Source organism: Mauremys reevesii, linkage group 26 (genome assembly GCF_016161935.1).
Source record: "Mauremys reevesii isolate NIE-2019 linkage group 26, ASM1616193v1, whole genome shotgun sequence".
In the NCBI taxonomy this organism is placed as follows: domain Eukaryota; kingdom Metazoa; phylum Chordata; order Testudines; family Geoemydidae; genus Mauremys; species Mauremys reevesii.
The window spans coordinates 15,904,380-15,929,771 of record NC_052648.1 but is presented as its reverse complement, the minus strand read 5'-3'; the positions used below and the strand labels follow the sequence as shown (position 1 = coordinate 15,929,771).

At 43.0% G+C, this 25,392-nt stretch overlaps 1 protein-coding gene and 1 non-coding gene across 4 annotated transcripts in view; one reads left to right on the top strand and one right to left on the bottom strand.

Moving 5' to 3' along the window:
- The window catches only part of RANBP3 (RAN binding protein 3), a 224,602-nt gene that overhangs the window by 106,502 nt on the left and 92,708 nt on the right, over positions 1-25,392 (top strand). For all 3 annotated transcript variants that reach the window (XM_039515887.1, XM_039515886.1, XM_039515888.1), the window contains one exon: positions 8,766-8,837. In XM_039515887.1, the coding sequence (XP_039371821.1) occupies positions 8,766-8,837 (72 nt within the window). The remainder of the gene's footprint in view (positions 1-8,765; positions 8,838-25,392) is intronic.
- Positions 22,935-23,076, bottom strand: LOC120391971. The gene has a single exon (XR_005591544.1). It is a non-coding gene; the product is annotated as a U11 spliceosomal RNA (small nuclear RNA).

The window sequence follows — 25,392 nt, the reverse complement described above, 5'->3', positions numbered from 1 at the left end:
TGTGCACTGTGTGAAGAAGAACTTCCTTTTATTTGTTTTAAACCTGCTGCCCATTAATTTCATTTGGTGGCCCCTAGTTCTTATATTATGGGAACAAGTAAATAACTTTTCCTTATTCACTTTGTCCACATCACTCATGATTTTATATACCTTTCTCATATCCCCCCTTAGTCTCCTCTTTTCCAAGCTGAAAAGTCCTAGCCTCTTTAATCTCTTCCCATATGGGACTTGTTCCAACCCCCAAATCATTTTAGTTGCCCTTCTCTGAACCTTTTCTAGTGCCAGTATATCTTTTTTGAGATGTGGTCTCATCTGTATGCAGTATTCAAGATGTGGGCATACCATCGATTTATATAAGGGCAATAAGATATTCTCCGTCTTACTCTCTATCCCCTTTTTAATGATTCCTAACATCCTGTTTGTTTTTTGACTGCCACTTCACACTGCGTGGATGTCTTCATAGAAATATCCACAATGACTCCCAAGATCTTTTTCCTGATTCGTTGTAGCTAAATTAGCCCCCATCATATTGTATATATAGTTGGGGTTATTTTTTCCAATGTGCATTACTTTACATTTATCCACATTAAATTTCATTTGCCAGTTTGTTGTGCGCTCGCTTAGTTTTGTGAGATCTTTTTGAAGTTCTTCACAGTCTTCTTTTGTCTTAACTATCTTGAGCAGTTTAGTATCATCTGCAAACTTTGCCACCTCACTGTTTACCCCTTTCTCCAGATCATTTATGAATAAGTTGAATAGGATTGGTCCTAGGACTGACCCTTGGGGAACACCACTAGTTACCCCTTTCCCCATTCTGAAAATTTACCCTTTGTTCCCTGTCTTTTAACCAGTTCTCAATCCATGAAAGGATCTTCCCTCTTATCCCATGACAACTTAATTTACGTAAGAGCCTTTGGTGAGGGACCTTGTCAAAGGCTTTATGGAAATCTAAGTACACTATGTCCACTGGATCCCCCTTGTCCACATGTGTGTTGACCCCTTCAAAAGAACTCTTAATAGATTAGTAAAACATGATTTCCCTTTACAGAAACCATGTTGACTTTTGCCCAACACTTTATGTTCTTCTATGTGTCTGACAATTTTATTCTTTACTATTGTTTCAACTAATTTGCCTGGTACTGATGTTAGACTTACCAGTCTGTAATTGCTGGGATCACCACTAGAGCCCTTTTTAAATATTGGCGTTACATTAACTATCTTCCAGTCATTGGGTACAGAAGCCAATTTAAAGGACAGGTTACAAACCATAGTTAGTAGTTCTGCAATTTCACATTTGAGTTCTTGAAAGCATGAAAGCACTGATCCATCCCATCAGTGTCTCCTCTCAAGTTTTGGACAGTCTCTAATGTTTCAGCAAGAAGTGTGTATGTGTGGGAGTGGGGGACAGAAGAACTATTCTGCTGGCTCAGATTTGAGCCCCTGTGAAGGCAAGATTAGGTTAAATCTTTGCTGTGCTTTGTCTGAGCACCTTTCTGCTGATAATCTTCATCACAGTGCCCATTAAATGGAAGTACATTTGAGGATGGAAGCTTGGCACTAGACCCATGGTCACTGGCATGAGACACAATAGTCTCTTGGGCACATGGAGCATCAATTCACAAGGAGTCATCACTGGTCAGTCCTGCGACATGTCAAATTTATAATGCGTTCATTCTTAGATGATTCACCCAGGGTGGCTAGCAATGAAGAGACACTGCTTGGAGGCATTGCCTCATTCAGTTTGTCATTTATTTGAAATCCTACTAAAATGGAGTAACAGCAACTCCCCGCCCCCCAGTTTAATTAGGGAGAACCTATGCCCTGTGAGACATTTTGGTATTTAGCCTTTGTAGGATTTCTTATTCATATGGTGGTGATTCTAACCTGGCCCTTGCAGTTGCCCTTTAAGGTAGCGACTGTTCTTAATGTTTTCATTATTTTGGGAATGTTAGCCACTTGGCTAGTTCATTCTCCCCTCTCCAAAGATCAGGGCTTTGGAGCGGAGCCTGGAGCTGGAGCGCGGAGCAGCTCCCGAGCAGTGGAGCTGCAGGTTTTTGCCTGGAGCTGGAGCGGAGCCAGAGCACAGCTCCAAAGCCCTGTCAAAGATACTCCAGAATAAACTAGGATATCAGCTTTATCAGCATTGTGACTGGCACCTAACTGGAGGTGTCAGTGTCTGCTATTGTTAGTTGTTGGAGTGTAGTAATTTCTTGGCTTTCGCTGACAGGGTGTGTTCACATTTCTCTATCAGAAGGATTGACTAAGATCTATCTTTTGAGAGGTGTCAGAATATCATTCTGCATCACAAGATTCAGCTGGTCTTTAATCATGCAACTGTATCACACATGGCTCAGCAAGATGAGATGCACGTGATCCCAAGCACTACAGGTTTGGCAGACACAGATTGTTTTACTCGTTGAGCATCAGTTTTAACTGTATTCAGAGTACATGATCAGGCGACAGCAAATGTTTTTTGTATGACATTGTCAGTGGTGAATTCAGATACACTGATATACTTATGTCAAGATACCCTATATTGTAGTAATCAGAATAATGACATTAGGACTTTCCTGCCTGGTGCTGACCAGTATCACATCTTCTCCAAGACTGGACCCCCAGATCCCACAAGTCATGAGAAATTACAGATTATACCTGGGATGGAGAGCTCTAACAGAGGGGATTCTTGGCCTAGAGTACTTGCTGCTTATTCGCACAATGGGCATTTTATTATTGCTTTGAAGATAGGGAGTGTCCTGAATTCCTCAAAGATGGAGTTAATTTGAATGGCTCGCCTGATCACCAGTACTACTTATTGCTAGCGTTCAGAGAAGTCTGGGGAAGCCAACTTTGATATGTTTGCCATCTGTGCTCTTCACACTAAAAACTCTCTAACAGAATCAGAGGTTGCGAGGTCTCCGTGTTCCAGCAGTCCCAGGTTGACCCAGATATGATGATATGATATGATTCCAGCAGCCCCATGCTAATCCTGATAGGGATTTAGACTCAACCTGGCCTTTACCAAGATTAGTCTCTCAGCCGGGGTCTTGCATTCCATCCCAGTTAAGTAGCCTGCTGCCAGGTAACAGGGTCCAAGACTTGAAACACCTCATGCCTGGTGAGGTAGGGTGAAAAGGTTTAGTTGATTATAGCAATGGTTTGTGAATCTGCTTTGAGTCTCTGTTATCTAGTGAGCCTGGGGTTTGTTGCATGGGCAGTTATTTTCTGGGAAATATTGATTTTAGACTTCACAAGAGACAAGCATTAGGTCTTCATAATTGGAGCAACCTGGTGCCAAATATTTTCTAAGATAAGGTGGGGTATTTAAATTTCATAAATACTTCCTTTAAGCCTTGTCTACATGGGAAAATTTACCAGTATAACCATGCCAGTATAATTCTAGCACTGTAGCTGTGCTGATATAGCATAACCCCCTGTGTGGACACCCGTGTGCTTTCGATCAGAGGTTTTTGGTAGCAGTGTCCAGGTGGTCTGCCTCTGTGCTGCAATGAAAGAGTATATATGGGAGTACGGACATATGCAACCACACCAGTTCCTTCCTAACTGTGTGTGGCTAGAGATGGAGTGTTGGTGGTGTCTGTTAGCTTTGAGTTCGTCTAGCTTGCTTGTCTTTATTTTTTATTCTGTTTTATTGTATTAATTCCCTGCACAAGTTGGGTGCTTTTGGGTGGTTCCCCCGTTTTGTTTTTGTAGTTGAGGCCTCCTTTCTCCCCCCTGAGACCTTGGCATCTCTTTGTCTGTGGCCTTTTTTAGGGGAATGGGTAGGGTGAGTATGCCCAAACTCCAGGCTTCAAACCCTGCCAGACCTTTAATAAGTCTTTTCCCCTCAGTGACGGACATTCCAGCTGCCTCTGCTGTCTCAGAGAGTCTTGCATTCCATCTGAGTGCAAGGTCTGCACTGGCTTTAAGAGCAGATCTAGGAAGCTGAAAGAAGACAGGCTCAAGTTACTCCTTATGGAACATTCCTTGAGATCTGCTACTGCCTCAGGGCCCAAGTACTCCATTCTCACTCCTCACACTGCCCCAGCAACTTCTGTGGTTCCAGCTTCAATAAGCAGAGACCCATGGACAGTTTCAGAGACCCTAACATCTTTTAAAAAAAAACAAAACAAAACACACACACACCCCAAGGTTCTCCAGGAGAGATCCTAAGAAGAGGGAGAAGTTGCCCCAGAAGTTGGATAGCAAGGAGACCTAGTGTCCTGGTACACATATTACTGAGGCTCCTATTCCCTCTGGTGCTGACCTCTCCTCCATACCAGCAAAAAAGATCTCCAATATTGCACTCACCCAGTAAGCAGCCCAGCTTAGCACTGATGTTGGTCTTCCAGACACAGAAACTCCTTGAAGAAGCCAGCTTCATCTCTGACCCTGACCCCCACTTCTATGGGCCATGCACATAAGGAACATACAGATTGCCCAGTTACCATCCCCAGTATCTTCAGCTGCATTTTAACCAGCCACTCAGTGCCCTGCTTTGCCAGTGCTGACTAGATTCCTTGTGCAAGAGAGCTTTCAAGTGACTGAAGAACCTGACTGCCCTCTACTGACAGGTACCAAGAGGGATCTTCTGCTGGTACAGTCTCACACTCTGATGACATGGCTACTGGGAACTACGCCTCTAGCCTCTTGCCCAACGCTTTCACATTATAGAAACTGGATGATCCCTTCTGGGACTTGGATATCTCTGTCCAAGATTCCACTACCTTTCCACTTGACACCCTTTTCCCTGCCCCTCCTGAGATGGCTTTGTCAGGTTAAGACATCTCTCAGGAGCAGGATAATGAAGGCACAGTGGTCAGGTTGGGTTCCAGGAGATGGTGGGAATGGCAACCAAGGTGGTGAAGCTCCTTCCATCCTCTTCTGACACAGACACTGTCGCGGTAGCCAGCTTTCCCTCCCCACCCCCCGCCAAGGTTTACTTTTTGAGGACCCTGAAAGGGAACTCTCATTAATTTGTGAACAAATTAGGCCTAATTTCCAACCAAATTTTGGTTAATTGATTTCTGGTTTTATGCTTGTTTACTAGGCATGACTTTAACTGTCCTTGAATTTTAGTAATACGCCTTTTTGTTTAGACTAATTTAATCTTTTTGTCTTCATTTTTCACCTTTTCCCACCAACATGTGGTGTTCTGACATTTTATGAACTTTCACTTTTCACACTTGCTCACAATTAGAGAAAATTTGTAGGCCCAATTATTACAACAGCACCCATAGGAACAATTGCTCAAAGGAGAAGGCTAGGTTATTTCTTTTTATGGCAATTAGAGTTCTTTGAGATGTTTGTCACTATGGGTGCCCCACTACCTGCCCTCCTTCCCCTCTACTTCAGAGTCCTTGCCTCTGGCTGGATTTTTCTTGTTTGAGACGAAACTGGAGTGGCATCAATTCCATCCTCCCCAATGTGCCCTCAGATTAGAGCATAAGAATGTAGAGGGTGCAGGTACAGACCAAAAATCTCTATTTGAAAGTACATGTGTGTATGCACATCTGGGGTGGAGCACTTAGAGGGACAAAATCTCTCTAAGAACTCCAGTTATTGGATAAATAAGTAACCTCTCCTTTCATAGATGTCTAATTTCATCTCTCCATGATATGAGCTTATTCCTTCACTCTCACACTTCCCTGGTCCTTCTCGCATGAATAGAGAGCAACAATACCTGAAGTCCGAAGGTGCAAACAATTCGATGTTTATTGGGGTGAATTTCCAGCAAGCTTAAATTCAAGTTCCTTTTCTTTATTTTCTAATCCCAACTTACTTCCTGTTTGCCCCTAAATTATATAGTAATATTCTCAGCTATACCTTAACCAATCATTCTACTAAAATTTACCTAACCAATCCTAACGTATTGTAGCTAACCAATTATATCTCACCACTTTAATTAGTTTACACCCAGCAAAATTAATTATACAGCAGACAGAAAAAAATACAGAACCAGACAGAGACCATGCAAATAAACATACAAAACAATACAGAAGTGAGGATTTCACAACTACATCTATACAGACATAAGGGTTCTCCAGCTATGTCTATTGATAAGTGAGTTCTTACCAGACAGAAAACTATCAAACTAAATTTCCTTTTACGTGTTTTAGGCTCTTCCCTTTCTCTGGAGGTGATAGATCGAATCACCTTCCTAACAGCCCCAGATTGCCTTATTTTAATATGTAGAAGCAGCTAGACTAACAGATGTTTTGCAGCATGAGCTTTCGAAGTGGGTATTCACCCACGAAAGCTCATGCTGCAAAACATCTGTTAGTCTATAAGGTGCCACAGGATTCTTTGCTGCTTCTACAGAACCAGACTAACACGGCTACCCCTCTGATACTTATTTTAATATGACTAGTTTGGAATGTGAGGATGTGACCATACATTTCCCTGTTTATGGCTGCTTAGCTGAAGAACCAGGCCTCAGACTGTCACAGTAAGAGAAGGCCATTACACAGACAGTAATTTTTTTATTCTTTCTTTTATACCTCTATAACTAGCTAAGTGATAAGAATACACCTAAATTCTTAAAGTATAGGCCTTTGCAGACAGGCCTGAATATCTATATCCTAACATGAGCCATTGTGTGTGGTACTGGGAGACTCCTCCTAGTCATAGAGCCTGCTCATTGCTTGCACTATCCAGAGTAGAGAATCTTTTGGCCAAGTCTGTGCTGCTCCAAGCACGGAAATGACCATGTGCTTTTATGTGTGTTCTTCAAGCCACATCAGCTTGGCCTCAGTTTCTAGGATGAGTTCCTTATCATAGTGTCAGTACAGTGGTGATTACTCTTCATTTGAGAGGATTCATTTTCTTCCACCATCTGGTGTTTTTGTTTCTTTCAGGATGTCTTAGTTTTCAGAAGCCCGACACTAAAAATGTGTGCTTGGTGAGAGTATATCTTAGCAATTGCCTTGCGATTAGTGTAGCTGTATGCACTTTTACATAGACATGAGTAAGAGATCTCTTGAGCTACCTGCTTGCCAAGGCTTTGTCTAGACTAGAATAAAAGAAGTGATGTTAAAGGGTGTCTGCTACAATGTGCTAACAATTTTGAAAAGTAGAATAGCTGAGGCATGCTGCATTTAACTCATACTAAGCTGCTAGAGTTGAAGCTTAGGCTCTTTTAGGCTTTAACTTGACCAGTTTAGCACATGTTAAATTATTCACTGTCTTGTCTACACTAGACTTTTCAAAAGTGTTGATTCAAACATGTTAGAATATTAAGCAAACATACATTCCAATCCTAGTCTAGGTAGGACCTGACAGAGGAAGTCCTGTATGTGGTGTCTTTTAAAGAAGTAGATATTACTCTTCTGTTGCCAGCTTTGGCATTTCCTAACTTTTGAGTGCTTGACTTTTAACATCTTTTCCAGTTTGAAATTCACATGTTGATATATTCATAGCTTTTAAGGCCGGAAGTGACTTTTGCGATCAATCAAATCTGACCTCCCAGAACACAAGCCAGAGAACTTGCATTAAGTAATTTTTGTTTGAACTAGAGCATATCTTTTAGAAAAAACCTCCAATCTTGACTTAAAAATTCAGTGATGGAGAATCCACCACAACCCTTGGTAAATTGTTCCAGTGGTTAATTACGCTCACTGTTAAATGTACACCTTATTTCCAGTCTGAATTTTTGTAGCTTCCACTTCCAGCCATTGGCTCTTGTTAGACCCTTCTCTGTTAGGTCAAAGAGCCCATTATCAAATATTTGTTCCCCATGTAAATACATATAGATTGGAATTAAGTCACCTTTTAGTCTTCTCTTTGTTAAGTCAAATAGATTGAGCTCCTGGAGTCTATTACTGTAAGACATGTTTTTCAATCCTTTAATCATTCTTGTGGCTCATCTCTGACCCCTCTCCAATTTATCAACATCCTTCTTAAATTGTGGACACCAGAACTGTACACGGTATTCCAGCAGCAGTTGCACCAGAGGAAATACAGAGGTAAAATAACCTCTCTACTTCTGCTTGAGATTCCCATTTATGCGTCCAAGGATTGCATTAGCCATTTTGGCCACAGTGTTGGACTGGGAGCTCCTGTTCAGCTGATTACCTACCATGACCCCCAAATCTTTTTCAGAGTCACTGCTTCCCAGGATTGAGGCCCCCATCGTGTAAGTATGGTCTACATTCTTTGTTCCTTGGTGTATACATTGACATTTAGCTGTATTAAAACACATATTGTTTGCTTGCACCCAGTAGACCAAGTGATCCAGATTGCTCTGTATCAATTACCTGTCCTCTTCATTATTTACCATTCACCCAATCTTTATGTCATCTGCAAACTTTATCAGTGATGATTTTATATTTTCTTCCAGGTCATTGATAAAAATGTTAAGCAGCGTAGGCCCAGGAACCGATCATTGCAGGACCCCACTAGAAACACACTCACTCAAGCAGTTTCTTAATCAGTTTAATGTGTGCTTTGTTAGTTTTATGTTGTTCTAGTTTTTTAATCAAAATGTCATGCAGTACTAAGTCAAATGCCTTTATAGAAGTCTAAATATACATCAACACTATTATCTTTATCAACCAAATCTGTAATACCATCAAAAATATTTAGTCTGTTTTCCATTAAACTTATGTTGATTGGCATTAATTATGTGTTACCCTTGTTTAATTCTTTATTTGAGTTCAGTATCAGCTGATCCATTATTATATTGAAGGGTGGGACTTTACAATGAGGGAAACTAACTGTTGTGTCTGTATGTGTGGGTTTTTTCTTAGTAACTTTTTTCTTGACTACAGTAACAAAGAACAATGTCTTTATGCCATCAAGCTTCTGTGAACCTTCTGCAGGAAATTCTGACTCAGAACCAGGTGAGCTTCCTAATCTCTTTGCCTTTTTCAGCAAGCTGTTATGGTTTGTGCTTGTGATCTAGAGCAGGCTAATGAACATTTTAAAATTAAGCCCTTAGATGAAAGAATGTAAAGTAGCTGCTAAAGCTCATCTCCCCACATAAGTAGATTGTTCTTATCAGTCATTATAGATGGTTGTTGTTATTATTATTATTATTATTGTTTGGTTTCTGGGGATTGCAGATATAAACTGTTTATTTATAGTTTCCACTTTGCAATCCATCTGAACTTCAGGTGAAGTGGAATATGTCATTTTCCAGTATGTCATTGTTTTGTACAATGGAAGGTGGTATGATTCAGGTTTTGTATCTGTTACCTTACTAGCTTAATAGCCTGTTGTCATATCAGCTGTATACGGTTACAAATATAACATAAACCACAAATCATACAGATATTTCATTACTGAAAAAAGAATTTAATTTAGCCTTATGTGAATTTTTAAAATGTCTTTAGAAGATGGTTTTAATTTCACTTTTTTCTTTTCAGTGGATCAGACAGTTACCACAGCCCCAGTTCTTTCCTCCCTTTGGAACAAGGGACTTTGCCCACTTCTGCAATAACTTACAGCATGTGCTATCTTTAGCACTTCCCCCAGCTGTAGAGTGGAAGTGTGTACACATGCACCCAAACAGTCTTTGTGGTCCAGCGCCATTTGAAATCACTCCCAATGAAGATTCTTAGACAAACACTACATCAAGATAGAGTTAAAATTGTGGTTACAGATTAGTAATTTTGACTAAAGGTTGTATTTATTCCTTAACTAAGACCTATAAACTCAGGAAATTCAGAGTTAATGTTACACTTGTAAGAAAACATTTTAAGGTATGGCACATGTAAAATCTTAACTCTGTCCTTTAGTGACACCATTAAATAACCATAAAATTATGCAAAAGAACAGGAGTACTTGTGGCACCATAGAGACTAACAAATTTATTTGAGAATAAGTTTTCGTGGGCTACAGCCCCACTTCATCAGATGCATGTAGTGGAAAATACAGTAGGAAGATATATATATACACAGAGAACATGAGAACATTACACAAAGTAAAACTATTTCCCCATGCTCATCTCCTCCCAGCCCCCCAGCTCCTTACATCTCCTTGTCAATTGCTGGAAATGGGCCATTTTCATTACCACTACAAACAGTTCTTTTTCTCTCCTGCTGATAATAGCTCACCTTAACTGATCACTCTCTTTATAGTAAAAATAGCTCACCTTAACTGATCACTCTCCTTAGGGTACGTCTTCACTACCCGCCGTATTGGCGGGTAGCAATCGATTTCTCGGGGATCGATATATCGCGTCTCATCTAGACGCAATATATCGATCCCCAAACGCGCTCATGTCGACTCCGTAACTCCACCAACGTGAACGGCGGTAGCGGAGTCGACATGGGGAGCAGCGGACATCGATCCCGTGCCGTGAGGATGGTAAGTAATTCGATATCAGATACTTCGACTTCAGCTACTTTATTCACGTAGCTGAAGTTGCGTATCTTATATCGATTTTTCCCCATAGTGTAGACCTACCCTTAGAGACTAACAAATTTATTTGGGCATAAGCTTTCATAGGCTACAGCCCCACTTCATCGGATGCATGTAGTGGAAAATACAGTAGGAAGAGAGAGAGATATATATATATACACACACACACACAGAGAGAACATGAAACAATGGGTGTTACCATACACACTCTAATGAGAGTGATCAGTTAAGGTGAGCTATTATCAGCAGGAGAGAAAAAGAACTGTTTGTAGTGGTAATGAAAATGGCCCATTTCCAGCAATTGACAAGGAGATGTAAGGAACTCGGGGGAGGAGGGGGAGAGAAGCAGGGGGAAATAGTTCTACTTTGTGTAATGGCCCATCCACTCCCAGTCTTTATTCAAGCCTAGTTTGATGGTGTCCCATTTGCAAATTAATTCCAATTCAGCAGTCTCTCGTTGAAGTCTGTTTTTGAAGGTTTTTTGTTGTAATATTGCAACTTTTAGGTCTGTAATCGAGTGGCCAGGGAGATTGAAGTGTTCTCCAACTGGTTTTTGGATGTTAAAAGGTAATAAAGGTAATAATAGGAGATATACCAATCTCCTAGAACTGGAAGGAACCTTGAAAGGTCATTGAGTCCAGCCCCCTGCCTTCACTAGAGGACCAATTTTTACCCCAGATTCCTAAGTGGCCCCCTCAAGGATTGAACTCACAACCCTGGGTTTAGCAGGCCAATGCTCAAACCACTGAGCTATCCCCCCCCCCCCCCCCCTATAATTCTTATAATTCTTGACGTCTGATTTATGTCCATTTATTCTTTTACGTCGAGACTGTCCGGTTTGGCCAATGTACATGGCAGAGGGGCATTGCTGGCACATGATGGCATATATCACATTGGTAGATGTGCAGGTGAACAAGCCTCTGATGGCGTGGCTGATGTGATTAGGTCCTATGATGGTATCTCCTGAATAGATATGTGGACAGAGTTGGCAACGGGCTTTGTTGCAAGGATAGGTTCCTGGGTAAGTGTTTTTGTTGTGTGGTGTGTGGTTGCTGGTGAGTATTTTCTTCCGGTTTGGGGGTTGTCTGTAAGCAAGGACTGGCCTGTCTCCCAAGATCTGTGAGAGTGATGGATCATCCTTCAGGATAGGTTGTAGATCCTTGATGATGCACTGGAGAGATTTTAGTTGGGGGCTGAAGGTGATGGCTAGTGGAGTTCTGTTAGTTTCTTTGTGGGGCCTGTCCTTTAGTAGGTGACTTCTGGGTACTCTTCTGGCTCTGTCAGTTGGTTTCTTCACTTCAGCAGGTGGGTATTGTAGTTGTAAGAACGCTTGATAGAGATCTTGTAGGTGTTTGTCTCTGTCTGAGGGATTGGCGCAAATGTGATTGTATTGTAGAGCTTGACTGTAGACAATGGATCACCTGGTGTGGTCTCGATGAAAGCTGGAAGCATGTAGGTAAGTATAGCAGTCAGTAGGTTTCCGGTATAGGGTGGTGTTTATGTGGCCATCATTTATTAGTACTGTAGTGTCCAGGAAGTGGATCTCTTGTGTGGACTGGTCCAGGCTGAGGTTGATGGTGGAATGGAAATTGTTGAAATCATGATGGAATTCCTCAAGGGCTTCTTTTCCATGGGTCCAGATGATGAAGATGTCATCAATGTAGCGCAAGTAGAGTAGGGGTGTTAGGAGACGATAGCTGAGGAAGCGTTGTTCTAAGTCAGCCATAAAAATGTTGGCATACGGTGGGGCCATGTGGGTACCCATAGCAGTGCCACTGATTGAAGGTACACATTGTCCCCAAATGTGAAATAGTTATGGGTGAGGACAAAGTTCAGCCACCAGTTTGCTGTGACATTATCGGGGATACTGTTCCTGACAGCTTGTAGTCCATCTTTGTGTGGAATGTTGGTGTAGAGGGCTTCTGCATCCATAGTGGCTAGGATGGTGTGTTCAGGAAGATCACTAATGGATTGTAGTTTCCTCAGGAAGTCAGTGGTGTCTCGAAGATAGCGGAGTGCTGGTAGCGTAGGGCCTGAGGAGGGAGTCTACATAGCCAGACAATCCGGCTGTCAGGGTGCCAATGCCTGGATCTTGGGTAGCAGATAGAACACCCCTGCTCCGGGTTCTAGGTGTGTGTCTGTGCGGATTTGCTCTTGTGCTTTTTCAGGGAGTTTCTTGAGTAGATGGTGTAGTTTCTTTTGGTAATCCTCAGTGGGATCAGAGGGTAATGGCTTGTAGAATGTGGTGTTGGAGAGCTGCCTAGCAGCCTCTTGTTCATATTCCGACCTATTCATGATGACAACAGCACCTTCTTTGTCAGCCTTTTTTATTATGAAGTCAGAGTTCTTTCTGAGGCTCTGGATGGCACTGTGTTCTGCACTGCTAAGGTTATGGGGCAGGTGATGCTGTTTTTCAACAATTTCAGTGCATGCACATCGGCGGAAGCACTCTGTGTAGAAGTCCAGTCTGTTGTTTCGACCTTCAGGGGAAGTCCACCTAGAATCCTTCTTTTTGTAGTGTTGGTAGGAAAGTTTCTGTGGGTTAGTATGTCGTTCAGAGGTGTTTTGGAAATATTCCTTGAGTCGGAGACGTCGAAAATAGGATTCTAGGTCACCACAGAATTGTATCTTGTTAGTGGGGGTGGAGGGGCAGAAGGAGAGGCCCCGAGATAGGACAGATTCTTCTGCTGGACTAAGAGTATATCTGGATAGATTAACAATATTGCTGGGTTGGTTAAAGGAACCACTGTTGTGGCCCCTTGTGGCATGTAGTAGTTTAGATCGTTTAGTGTCCTTTTTCTTTTGTAGAGAAGCAAAGTGTGTGTTGTAGATGGCTTGTCTAGTTTTTGTAAAGTCCAGCCACAAGGAAGTTTTTGTGGAAGGCTGTTTTTTTATGAGAGTATCCAGTTTTGAGAGTTCATTCGTAATCTTTCCCTGTTTGCTGTATAGGATGTTGATCAGGTGGTTCTGCAGTTTCTTTGAGAGTGTGTGGCACAATCTGTCAGCCTAGTCTGTGTGGTATGTAGATTGTAATGGATTTTTTACTTTCAGTCCTTTTGGTATGATGTCCATCTGTTTGCATTTGGAAAGGAAGATGTCGTCTTCCTTTCTGCGCGAGTTTTTTCATGAAGTTGATGGATTTCCACTCCATACAGCTAAATTCAGTGCCTTGCATAATGACAGGTTTTTGCGGATACAGACTAACACGGCTGATACTCTGAAACCTCTCCTTATAGTGTGTATGGTAACACCCATTGTTTCATGGTGTGTGTGTGTGTGTGTGTCTATATATATCTATATATCTATCTTCCTACTGTATTTTCCACTACATGCATCCGATGAAGTGGGGCTGTAGCCCACGAAAGCTTATGCTCAAATAAATTTGTTAGTCTCTAAGGTGCCACAGGTACTCCTGTTCTTTTTGCGGATATAGACTAACACAGCTGCTACTCTGAAACATAAAATTATGATAAATGCTTAAGTGGTCATGGTCCTAGATTAGCTATAGCTGATGTTGAATTAGATTTTGTTTTCCACCTTCATGGTGTCACTATGGGACATTCTTCAAATTTAGCCTATGCAGAAGATTTCAGTGAGTTTTAACTATATAAGAAATTTAAAGAGATAGTGTTAATCTGTTACTGAAACCATTTGAGATGAGACAAGGGCCTCAGGTGCTAAATTTCTTAAAGAAGCCATTTTAAAATAATTAGTTTTGATTAATCAACTAATAAATTTACTTGCAAATTCTTAGTAAACTTATTCTGTACTCACAGTAAGTATTGGAGAAGATCAGTGTATTCTTCATTCATAACAGAGACGTTGAATCCGTGCTTTAAGTACAAAACTGAATCTTAATGGTGGAGCCCTCACCAGCTGCTCCATAGTAAAGAGCAGAATGAAACTCCTTAACCCAACTCAAAAGCATAGGGCGACTTCTACAACCTCCATAATACCCCACTGCCCCATTAGCCTTATTGCTATGTTACTGTTTCTGTTGTACTTTCCTTCGCATTTGTCATACACAATTTGCAGAACGGTGAAGTGCAAAATCACAACAAATTGATTGTGGTAAACATCCATGCTGCCTTATCCCCAACCCCCCTTTTGCCCTTCTGCCCCTCAGAACACATGCATTTTTATAATTCTCTGTTTGAGGAGAACTAGATTCTTCTTTCAGTTAAGTATCAGAGGTGTAGCCGTGTTAGTCTGGATCTGTAAAAAGCGACAGAGTCCTGTGGCACCTTATAGACTAACAGACGTATTGGAGCATAAACTTTTGTGGGTGAATACATCTGATGAAGTGGATATTCACCCATGAAAGCTTATGCTCCAATACATCTGTTAGTCTATGAGGTGCCACGGGACTCTTTGTCACTTCTTTCAGTTAATCTATTAAACATTCTACTTGTGGTGACCAGCAAAGATTCTTGTCATGTCTGTTGTCAGGCACTGCGGGTCTGGAACTAGTTGTCTAGTGGGAGATTTACGCACTGTGCTGCAGTCAGATGAAACTGCAGCTGATGCCCCACCACCAGATGTTACACCCGCTGACTAGCAGCAGACTGCTGATTGGACACCACTTTGTATAAAGCTTCCTGTTCCTGTCCCACCACTTGTTCGAGCAACAACTCACGAGAACCGTTGCTGCCTAGAACTCCGACGTCAACTCCCTGCCTCTTTGCTTGGCTCCTACTCCTTGTTCCTGTCTCCTGCTATCTAGCCTTGCTCCTTGTTCCTTTTACCATACCTAGTTCCACACTCTTGCTACCATGTCCTGCTCCTAGTGCCTGTTTTCTTGCCCTGACCCCTGCTGCTGACTCCTTCTTTGACCCTAGATGTGACTTTTGACTCCAATTCTGACTTAATTCTTGACATGGCTCTAAATTTGACCCTTGGTGTGGCTTTGGACTCTGACTCTGGCTTTGATCTTCGGCATGACTCCCAATTGTAACCCTGACTCCACCCCTTGTTCTGACCGTTAGGTCAGACTGTTCTGTTAGAGACTCTGACAGCTTGCTCAAATCCTCTTGGTCTTCTCCAGGATTCGCTGCTGAATCCTTGGACTAAGTATGGACATCTCCAGGGTGCTTGCCCCACTGTTGCCCCAGGGGCCTGTGAGTCTGCAGGAGTAGACTGCACCTCTCTATAGGATGAAAACCTGAAACTGAGGGACCAAGCGCTACAGCTACAGATGAGAAACCGCTCCGGGCTGGAGCAAGCTACAGCACTTGGAGCGGCTGTGGGTACCGATTTGTCTGCCCTTACGATGCCAGCTTGGTTAACCAGCCCCAGAGTCCCTCTGCTGACAGTATATAATGATGCCTACAATAAGTTTCATGGGTTCCTTACCTAGTTCAGACTTCTGTTTATGCTCTAGCGCAAAGAGTATGTAATAATCAAGTAAACTGGGTTTAATACTGAGCCTGCTTACTGGGATAGCTCTGGCATAAGACTCCCCCCTTCTAGAGCAGGATCGTTCAATGTTGACCAATTGGGACTTATCTGTAGAAGCATTTGCTTCTGTTTTTCAATGACCCTCACAAATCCTGCATGGCAGACTCTCCTGTATGAAAGCTTTGTCAAACTCTGGAGTCATAGAATCATTGAATTTTAGGTTTAGAAGAGATCTCATGAGGTCATCTAGTCCAATCACCTGCTCAAAGCAGGACCAACACCAACTAAATTATCCCAGCCAAGGCTTTGTAAAGCTGGGCCTTAAAAACCTCTAAGGATGGAGATTCCACCACCTCCCTAAGTAACCCATTCCAGTGCTTCACCATCCTTCTAATGAAATAGTGTTTCCTAATATCCAACCTAGACCTCCCCCACTGCAACTTGAGACCATTGCTTCTTGTTCTGTCATCTGCCAGCACTGAGAACAGCCTAACTCCATCCTCTTTGGAACCTCCTTTCAGGTTGTTGAAGGCTGCTATCAAATCCTCCCTCACTCTTCTCTTCTACAGACTCAATAATCCCAGTTCCCTCAGCCTCGCCTCGTAAGTCATGTGTCCCAGCCCTCTAATCGTTTTTGTTGCCCTCCGCTGGACTCTCTCCAATTTCTCAACATCTCTTCTATAGTGGGAGGACCAAAACTTGACTCAGTACTTCAGCTGTGGCCTCACCAGTCTCAACTAGAGGGGAATAATACTTCCCTCGATCTGCTCACAGTGCTCCTATTAATACAACCCAATATGCCGTCGGCCTTCTTGGCAACGAGGACACACTGCTGACTCCCATCCAGCTTCTCGTCCTCTGTAATCCCCAGGTCCTTTTCTGCAGAACTGCTGCTTAGCCAGTCGGTCCCCAGCCTGTAGCGGTGCATGAGATTCTTTCTTCCTAAGCGCAGGAGTCAGCTCCTTTTGTCACCCAGTTCTGATGCTTGGCCATAGATGCTGCCTGGAACATGACCGCACTTCTCCAGCAGTTTTGGCATTGTCTTTGTCAAGAAACTGCAGCTGGAATGTAAAAGGATCCCACCTACCTTCTGCACTTACCTAAGGCTCAGTCCTCAAGCCCAAACAAGCTCAGCCTTGTTTGAGTCCATTCACACTAACACAGTACAGTCCCACCTATTCTCCAGTGAGTGAGAGCGTAGAAAACAGGAGACCCTCTGCTTCTATTGTGGAGGAGCAGGGCATGTGGTATCCACTGTTAAGTGCTGTGGAATGTTGTTGCTGCTGCAGAATTGTTACTGTTTTTGGAGCGCCGATATCAGCTGCACTAGCAGGTAGTGCCACATGTTAATTCAGAAGACCTTGATGTTACTCATAAAAAATGACCACAGGATTGGTTTGGTGGCGAAGGCACTCAGCCAGGTTTACTGTTGCCGAAGCATGGTATTAGCGCCCTGACTGTGATTACAGGTGCACTAACACATGCATGCCCACGACAAATATATCCACTCAGTTAATGCACCAGATGTTTCCCCCTTGGCTGGACAAAGGTGCCCCTCCTATTACTTCTGCTTTTATACATTTAAGTTATGTATTACATTCCTGACATCTTTAGTTACCGCCCATATCCTTATACCTGCTAGTTCAAACAAAATGTCCCTATCCATTATCCTGTCATCCTGTCCTTATCTTACTCGGGGTCACTGGGTTTATGATGTTACTTGAGAGCTGTAGGAACGTAGCATCCTGTCACGTCAGGAATGCGCTTACTTGCTTTTAGCTAATACCTGGTTCATTGCTATTTTGCGAAGGCCAGACCTACTCCGGTTCACTGCCTTGGTTCACACTGTTAGTTATGCCTAGGCCTTTATCAAGTCCTAGATCCATGTGCCCTGTCAAAACCCCTGCTAACCTGATGATAGGGAAAAGAATACCCCCACACCCAATCAGGGTCCCCAGCCTGCGTACCATGAGGGAGAAACCCTGAGACTGTTAAACCAGGAATTCTTCATTTCCAGTTCTACATATTCCCCTGCACTTGTGGATCCTGCAGATCAAGCAGGCCTTCCCCATGGTATGGGCCTTGATATGGATTTTTCCATGGCCCAGGTCCTTGATCTTCCAGTACAACCCAAGGTTATCCTGGATCTTGTAGAAACTGTAGATGGGTCACCTTTGGGGTCTGGCCCAGTTATACAGGAAAGCACATCACTGAAAGTGGTGATTGGGGAACATTGGGAAGCTCTTTCTGGAGTAACGTCCCTACGGGTGCTCCACTTCAAGTTTGCATGAGCCGTGTGTGCTTTTGATTGGAGATTTTGGGTAGTGGTGCCTATTTGGTCTGTGCATGCACTCTACCCTGCCTTGTGCTCTGCATCATGGCTATATGGAGCTGTGCAGGTGAACTGCCCTCAGTTCTTTTTAAACCACCACTGCCTGAGACTGAGCCATAGCAATGTCAGAGTTGAGTTTACCTCAGCTATATTTTTTCTCTTTTCTACTAATTAGTATTAGTAGTTGGTGTTAGCTTTTATATTAATTATTGTAATTCTATAAAGTTCAAACACACACACAGTTATAGTTTTTAGTGTAAGGATCATTGTTCTTTCTCCATTTTTTCCCCTCCCCTCAGCGGAACTTAAATGCTTGGAAGGCATGCTTGGTTCTCCCAGTCTTAAACACTACCTTTTGTGCTGGTAGGCAAGCCTGGTGAGTGATGAGCATTCCTGGTTTCCTCAGTGCCTTGAGGAGTCTCATGTTCCCTAAAAGTGTAATTTCTGCTTGCCATTAAAATCAAGAGCCTGAAAGAATTGGGAACTTAAGCTATGTCTCCTCATGATGGAGAGTTTGCTCCGACCTGCTTCTGACCCCAGGGGCCCTCCCCATACAGTTGTCTCTGAGCAAGTTGACTGCCTCGACCTCCTTGGTGCAGCACTTCCCTAGAGCATTGAAGAGGAAGTCTCTGGAATCCTTTCAAAAGAACTCTAGGATGCAGTCTTCTAGCCCCCTTGGTAGTGAATCTACCTCAAAGGGACAGTCTCTGGTTCCGGCAACCACTTTGGCTTATACTGTTGTCCCTTTTCAGGCACCTGTCTCAGGAGCACCTTCTATGACAGGAAATACAACTCCTCCTGAACTTGGGTGGTATAGAATCACTTCCTATGCAACACAGAGGGAAGGGTTTTTATTCCAAGTACTTTTCAACTTCTGAAAAAGAACAGCGGATGGACACCCATTTTAGATCTAAGATTACTTAACAGCTTTGTAAATATTCAGAAGTTCAAGATGGTAACTCTTGCAGCAATAATTCCATCATTGGATTAAGGGGATTGGTTCTCAACCTACAAGATGCTTACTTTCATATAGTGATTCACCCCTTTCACAGAAGATTCATATGCTTCAGTTTGAGTCAAGAACATTTTCAGTACAGATGCTCCCATTTGGTCTCTCCTTTGTGCCCAGAGTATTCTCAAAAGTTCTCTTAGTGGTGGCTGCTTCTCTGTGCAGACAAGAAATTCTGATATTCCCATATCTCAGTGATTGGCTGCTCAAGGGATGGTTCTACAGTAAAGCCCGGCTTGCCATTCAGAGGGCCATAGACCTATTTCTCTGACTGGGATTACTATTAAACATACAAAAGCCCACCTTAACTCTAGTGCAAAGTTTGGAGTTCATAGGAGCTTACCTTGGTACCAGCCAAGGCATACCTCCCTTTGCACAGGTTCACAGCCCTAGCCAATTTAGTCACTACAGTTCAGATCCGTGCCCAAATACCCATGGGAAATTGTCTCCAGCCATTGGGCCATAGAGCAGCTGGTAGTTTTATAATAAGACATGCAAGACTTCACATGTGTTGCCTCCTAGGGCGGCTAAGAAGTGTTTATTTGCTGAACAGAGTTTGAATAAACTAGTCTTGACACCTGTGGGTGTGAAAAGATCTCTCAGCTGGTTGAAGGACCCTCACATCATCTGCACAGGGGGATACCCTTTGCTCAACCTTCTCTAATTTTACTACTGAAGATACATGCATGCCTACTGGGATGGGGAACCATCTAGGAACTCTCACTTCTTAAGGCAGGTGGTCACCTCTTGAGACCACTTTACACTTAAACCTCCTCATGGCAGTCAGGAATGCCTGTTTCCATTTTCTGCTGCTAATCATGGACTGCTGCTAAGCATGAGGATCACGATGGACATGTCATGCATGTTTTGTATCACCTGTCAGAGCTGCGTGGTTGCTCTCCCTCTGCTCCAAAGCAGTAAGACTGAAATTGGCGCATTCAAAATCATATCAGCATCTCAACAACTTAGCTTTCGGGCATGCAAAACATCATCACAGACATGCTGAGTAGGTGCTTCACACAGGATCACGAATCAGAGATAGATCCCTTTACTCTGCCATGTATTTTGATGTTGGGGCTTCCCAGAAATAGACCTATTTGCCATGGCCAAAAACAAGAAATGCTTCCAGTTCTGCTCAAGAGGAGGAATGGGTCACTGCTCCTTGGGAGATGCCTTTCTCCTTCGTAGGCGCTAAGGTCTTCTGTATGCATTCCCTCCAACTCCTCTGATCTTCAGGAAGCTGATCAAAATAAGAAAGGACAAGGACAGGGTTCTTTTGGTGGTCCACATGTGGCCAAAACAGATATGGTTCCCTTACCTCATCCAGCTCACTGTTTGTCAACTGATCACCTTACAGTCTGTCCCTCATCTTCTCTCTCAGGATGGTGGTCACAGTCTTCATCCCAGCCTTGGGGTTCTTCGAGAAACAGCCTGTTCTGAAGAAGTAAGATGAGTATTACATAGAATGGACTGTGGCTCCCAGTTTATATCCAAGTTTTGTATTCCACTCCTAGATGTCAAGTCCCGTGCATCCACCCATCACCCCCAGTTAGACAGCTGGTCACAATGCATCAAACAGTTTGAACCTGTACTGCTTCTGAGCGGCTGTCAAAATAACTGGACTACATTACTTGCTGAATTCACTTATAACAATGCAAAACATGTCTCAATCTGATCCAGTCCCTTCTAGTGTGGTTTTTTAATCCACGCTTCTACTCCTCCACTCCCCCACCCACAACAGTTCCTGTTGCCTTCAGTCTTGTACAGGCCATTCATGAAGCTCAAGCCAAGCTAAAAGAGCACTTGGAAGCAGCAAAGATGGCTTACAGACAGCATGCTGACAAACACTGCCAAGAAGCCCTGCCTGTAGAAGTAGGCCAGAAAGTGTGGCTGTCCACAGAATACCTGAATGCCAGCCGACCTTTGCATAAATTGGATAAGATGATCAATATGCAGGGCCTTTCTTCATGATTTGGTAGATCAATCTGGTGGCATTTGAATTACAGCTCCTTAGATCTTGGAAGATCTATCCAGTATTCCATGTCTCCCTCCTGAATTCTTTCCTTGACCATCCTTTCCCCTGCTGGTGTGCAACACCCTCCACTCCAGGTTCAAGTTTGAGACCATGAAAAGTACATAGTATGCAACACCCTGGATTCGCAAATGCCTGTACTATCTGATCTGGGAGGGCTATGGGCCTCAAAAATGCTCTTGGGAGCCAGCTCATCACATGCATGCCTCTGCAAAGTACAGGCCTTCCACAGGACCATCCTGCGAAGGGGCAGTGGTATCAGATTCCACAGGTCTTGAACCCAGGCCTGCAGGGTTGGTAAAGCTTTTACTTAGTTGCTGCACAACTGCACTGCAGGGTCAGATGTGGGAAATACAGCCAATGCCTCCTATAGGCCGTGCTGGAGCCCTAGGCATAACTAACGGTATGAACCAAAGGCTGTGAACTAGAGTAGGCCTGGCCTTGGCAGAATAGAACACACTAGGTATTAGTTAACCAGTTAAGCACATTTTAAACCTGGGAGGATAGTACAAAAACAGAAGTTTTAAAGTAACTGCATAAACACATTTTTAGGAGATGGTTCAGAGACACACAAACCCCTTGTAAAATAAAAAGGAAATGATGGGAGAATGGATGACTGTTTTGTTTAAACTAGCAGGTACAGAATAATAATGAAAAGCATATAAAATACATAGGCGTAGTTTCACTTCTATTTTGGGTGGAGAGGGAGGGGGGCAGATGCAAGAGGCTTAATACGTATAAGTCTAACTTCTAGATTTACCAATTTGTTAGCAGAAGTTAAATTACAGTGTACTTTAAATAATGAACTTAAACTGTATTTGTGATTGCATCACCCTTATTTTTTTATTTTAACTATTTGCCATGTTTACCCATTACCACTTAAAAATCAACATTAGAATAAAAACAAATTCTTGAATGAACAGAACTGAGCACTTTCATGTAACTCTGAATCATGGCTCCCTGATTTTAGAGATACATAAACATTGTCTTAAAGATAAATACAGCATTTTTATATTATGTATAAGGAATAGTCTTTTCCCCTTTGGTTAGCTGTTCTCGGATTTAGATAGGTCCATTAAATTATTTTACTCTAAGTTAAAACTTGTAAAAGGTCACAATTTTCCATAGGTGTTTTGCATCTTCCTATAGAATCTAATAGAAAATGTTATCCCTGCCATTGGTTTTTTTAGAGTAATTTCTCAAGTTGCTTGATCTAATTCCTATTGAAGTCCATACGAATCTTTGGCAAGGTCTACTCTACACACTTACTGCAGTATAACTACGTCACTAAGGGATGTGAAAAATCTACATCTCTGAGCAACATAGGTATACTGACCCTAACTCCCTGTGTATATGGCGTTGTGTTGGCGGGAGACCTTCTCTCCCCCATCGGTTTAAAGCATCCTTCCCAGATGCGCTATAGCAGTGCAGCTGAGCACTCACCTTGGTTGGGAAGCAGCTCGGCCGCCTGGTTCTTATTGAAAATGGTCCCAAGCTCAGCTTGCAGGCTGCCGCTCTCCTGCCCTCCCTTTACACAGTCCATGTGGAGAAACTGACCGGCAGATGCAGAGTGCCCCCCCATAATGGGGTGGGGGGGGGCGAGAAGCAGTGCCAGCTGCTCTGTGCCTGCCAGTCCATTTCCCCTTGTGGGCTGTGCTGAGAGTCATCAGGAGCTGCTCTCTTGCCCTCCCCTTACATGGATCATGGAGGGGGGAACTGTCCAGCAGGCACAGAGCTCCTGAAGTCACTGCTGCCCTCCCCCTGAACATTTCTCCTCTAGGAGGAAGCAGGCCCAATTTTTTTTTCCCCCCGCCGGAACCAACGATTACCAGCTGCCCCAGGAGCAAAAATTGTGCTTCCGAAATCTCTTGATGTCGATTCCGCACGAGGCAGGGTAAGGCCGCAGCCGCCCCACTCCATGTGCCATACACAGCAGAAGCCCTTTACAAGGGAGAAATCTGGGAGCCCCTCACATGTTGCCTCTGCGTTGTATCCAGTTGGGGGGGGGCAGTGCCCCCCCAATCTCCACTCATAATAAAATATAATATGTAACTTATTTGTATCATTGTATTAAAAAATAAAAGCCATAGAAGAGACATATCTGCACTTGTCTAGAGGACAGCATCCTGATATGTTGATTGAACAACATGCTACCGTGTCGTGGACATAAATGTTAGTGTACCTGTAGCTCCTATGGGGAACTAGTACCATGCTTTGTCAACCATAAACCTGTCCAAATGCCTTTGCCACCAAACAAAACCTGTGGTCTTTCTTTATAAGTAATGTCGAGGTCTGCTAAATCAGCAAGCTGCACTCTGCTGGTGTAGCTAAAACCAGAGGTCCAAGTGCACTAGTAGCATTAACAACACTAGCACCAGCAGCTTTCCACAGTAGGAACAATACCTGCCACCAGAGGTTACACCCACTGATTAGCACCAGACTGTTGATTGGACACCACCAGGTATAAAGCTTCCTGTTTCTGTCCCACCCGTTCTCTGAGCAACTAGTTGCTTGGCCTGTTGTTGGCTAGACCCCTGAGATCAAGGCACTGCCTCTTCGCGTGGTTCCTACTTCTTGTTCCTGGCTCCTGCTGCCTCGCCCTGCTCCTTATTCCTGTTTCCTGCTTTCTCTCCCTCACCCCTGCTACTGACTCCATCTTTGACGCTTGGCATGACTTCGGATTCCAACTCTGTCTTAATCCTCAGCATGGCTTTTTACTCTGATTTTGATTTTTGGTGCGACTCCCAACTGCAGCCATGACTCCACTGCTAAGTCAGACCACCCCATTATGGTCCCTGACATCCAACAGCTGATTGTTCTGCCTTCATAATGTGGTCTGCTCCTGGCAGCATGGGGATACCACCTTTCTCTGGGGGCTGATTATGCTGTCCCTCTACCAGCTCCTGGCAGGCTGGCACTATCAAATCATTTTTTTAATTGTCTCCTTTTAACTTGGCTGAAGAGAGATCTTTTCAATTTAATTGAACGTGTCTGTTGCTCCTTTCCTTTCCACTTTATGAAACACAACTGTCCCTTTTAAGAAGTCTTTCTAGAGGAGGGAACAGTGCATCCTGTCTTGAGGCCACTCCTCTGAGAGCTTAACAGAGTCCTTGTGTATGTAAATTCCCTGCTTTATGCAATCGTGAGTTTATTTTAGTAGTTTAGTTTAGGGAAGATTTACCTTGAGCAACTCTTTTTGTTTAGAAAAAAGATTTGTTCATTGAAATCTCTTTAAATGGGTAAAACTTATTCTTCTAAAAAGTGTGTAATATTCTAAGAAGGTGGCCTGCTGGCTATTAGGTGTGGGTTTTTTCCTCCTCCTATGGTGGTGACTACAAATAACCGCCAGAGGCTACTTGGACTATTGATGTGTCCCAGAGTGACCTTTACTAAGTTAATAGATAAATGCCGTTGTGTTCAGAATCTGAGCGACGGGAGTATTTTGCTAAGCTTGTGATGGATAAAGCATTTTGATAGAAGCCGGTATCTCTACATCTATGTACATAATAAATAATGTTTCCTCTCTCATTCCTCTCCTTTGACACTTACATTAGTCACTTACCCAGAAGTGGTGAAGGAAAATGAATGTCGTCTTTTGGGTTTTTACCTTTTTTTTTTTCTTGCAACTATTTTGTATGTAATGAATTAATACAAATCCTGGTGTTCCTTAGCTCTTGGTTTCAAGTCTTAAGTTGTCTTGTGATGAGGAAGGTAGGGAGGTTAATGTAATGAGTAAATGGAAGTTCTTGGAGACATAGAATTTTCCATGGTAGGATTGAACATCAGGTCTGCTAAGTGTACTGTCCAGCCTCCAGTATCTGTTGCTTCAAAGTTAAGTAACCCCCTCATTCCCTGGTATGTCTCCTAACCTATTATGCAGTGTTCCAGGTTAGTCAATGTGAGAGATTTTCTTGACACCCCACAAGCAATTAATTTATGCCCCAAAATGTGAAACTTGATTAACTTTATTTTAATGTAGATACAGCTTGATGCCGTAGACAAATAGAAAACCAAGTGTTCTGTAGAATTCTGGCTCAACATAAACATTGCCTTCCATCACCAACGGGGTAATTGCCTTCATAGTGTTGGAAATGTGTTAGTCTTTTGTGCTTCTAATGCTTGTTGGATTACTTCATTTTCTAGTTCCATTTCTGAGCCCTCAAAAAGGATCTTTTTCCTCCTCATGTAGTAGTGTTTTAGCAAACTGTGTCTCAGCAAAGTGGGGCTGCAGAAACCAAAGACTATTCACAGCAAAATGTCCTG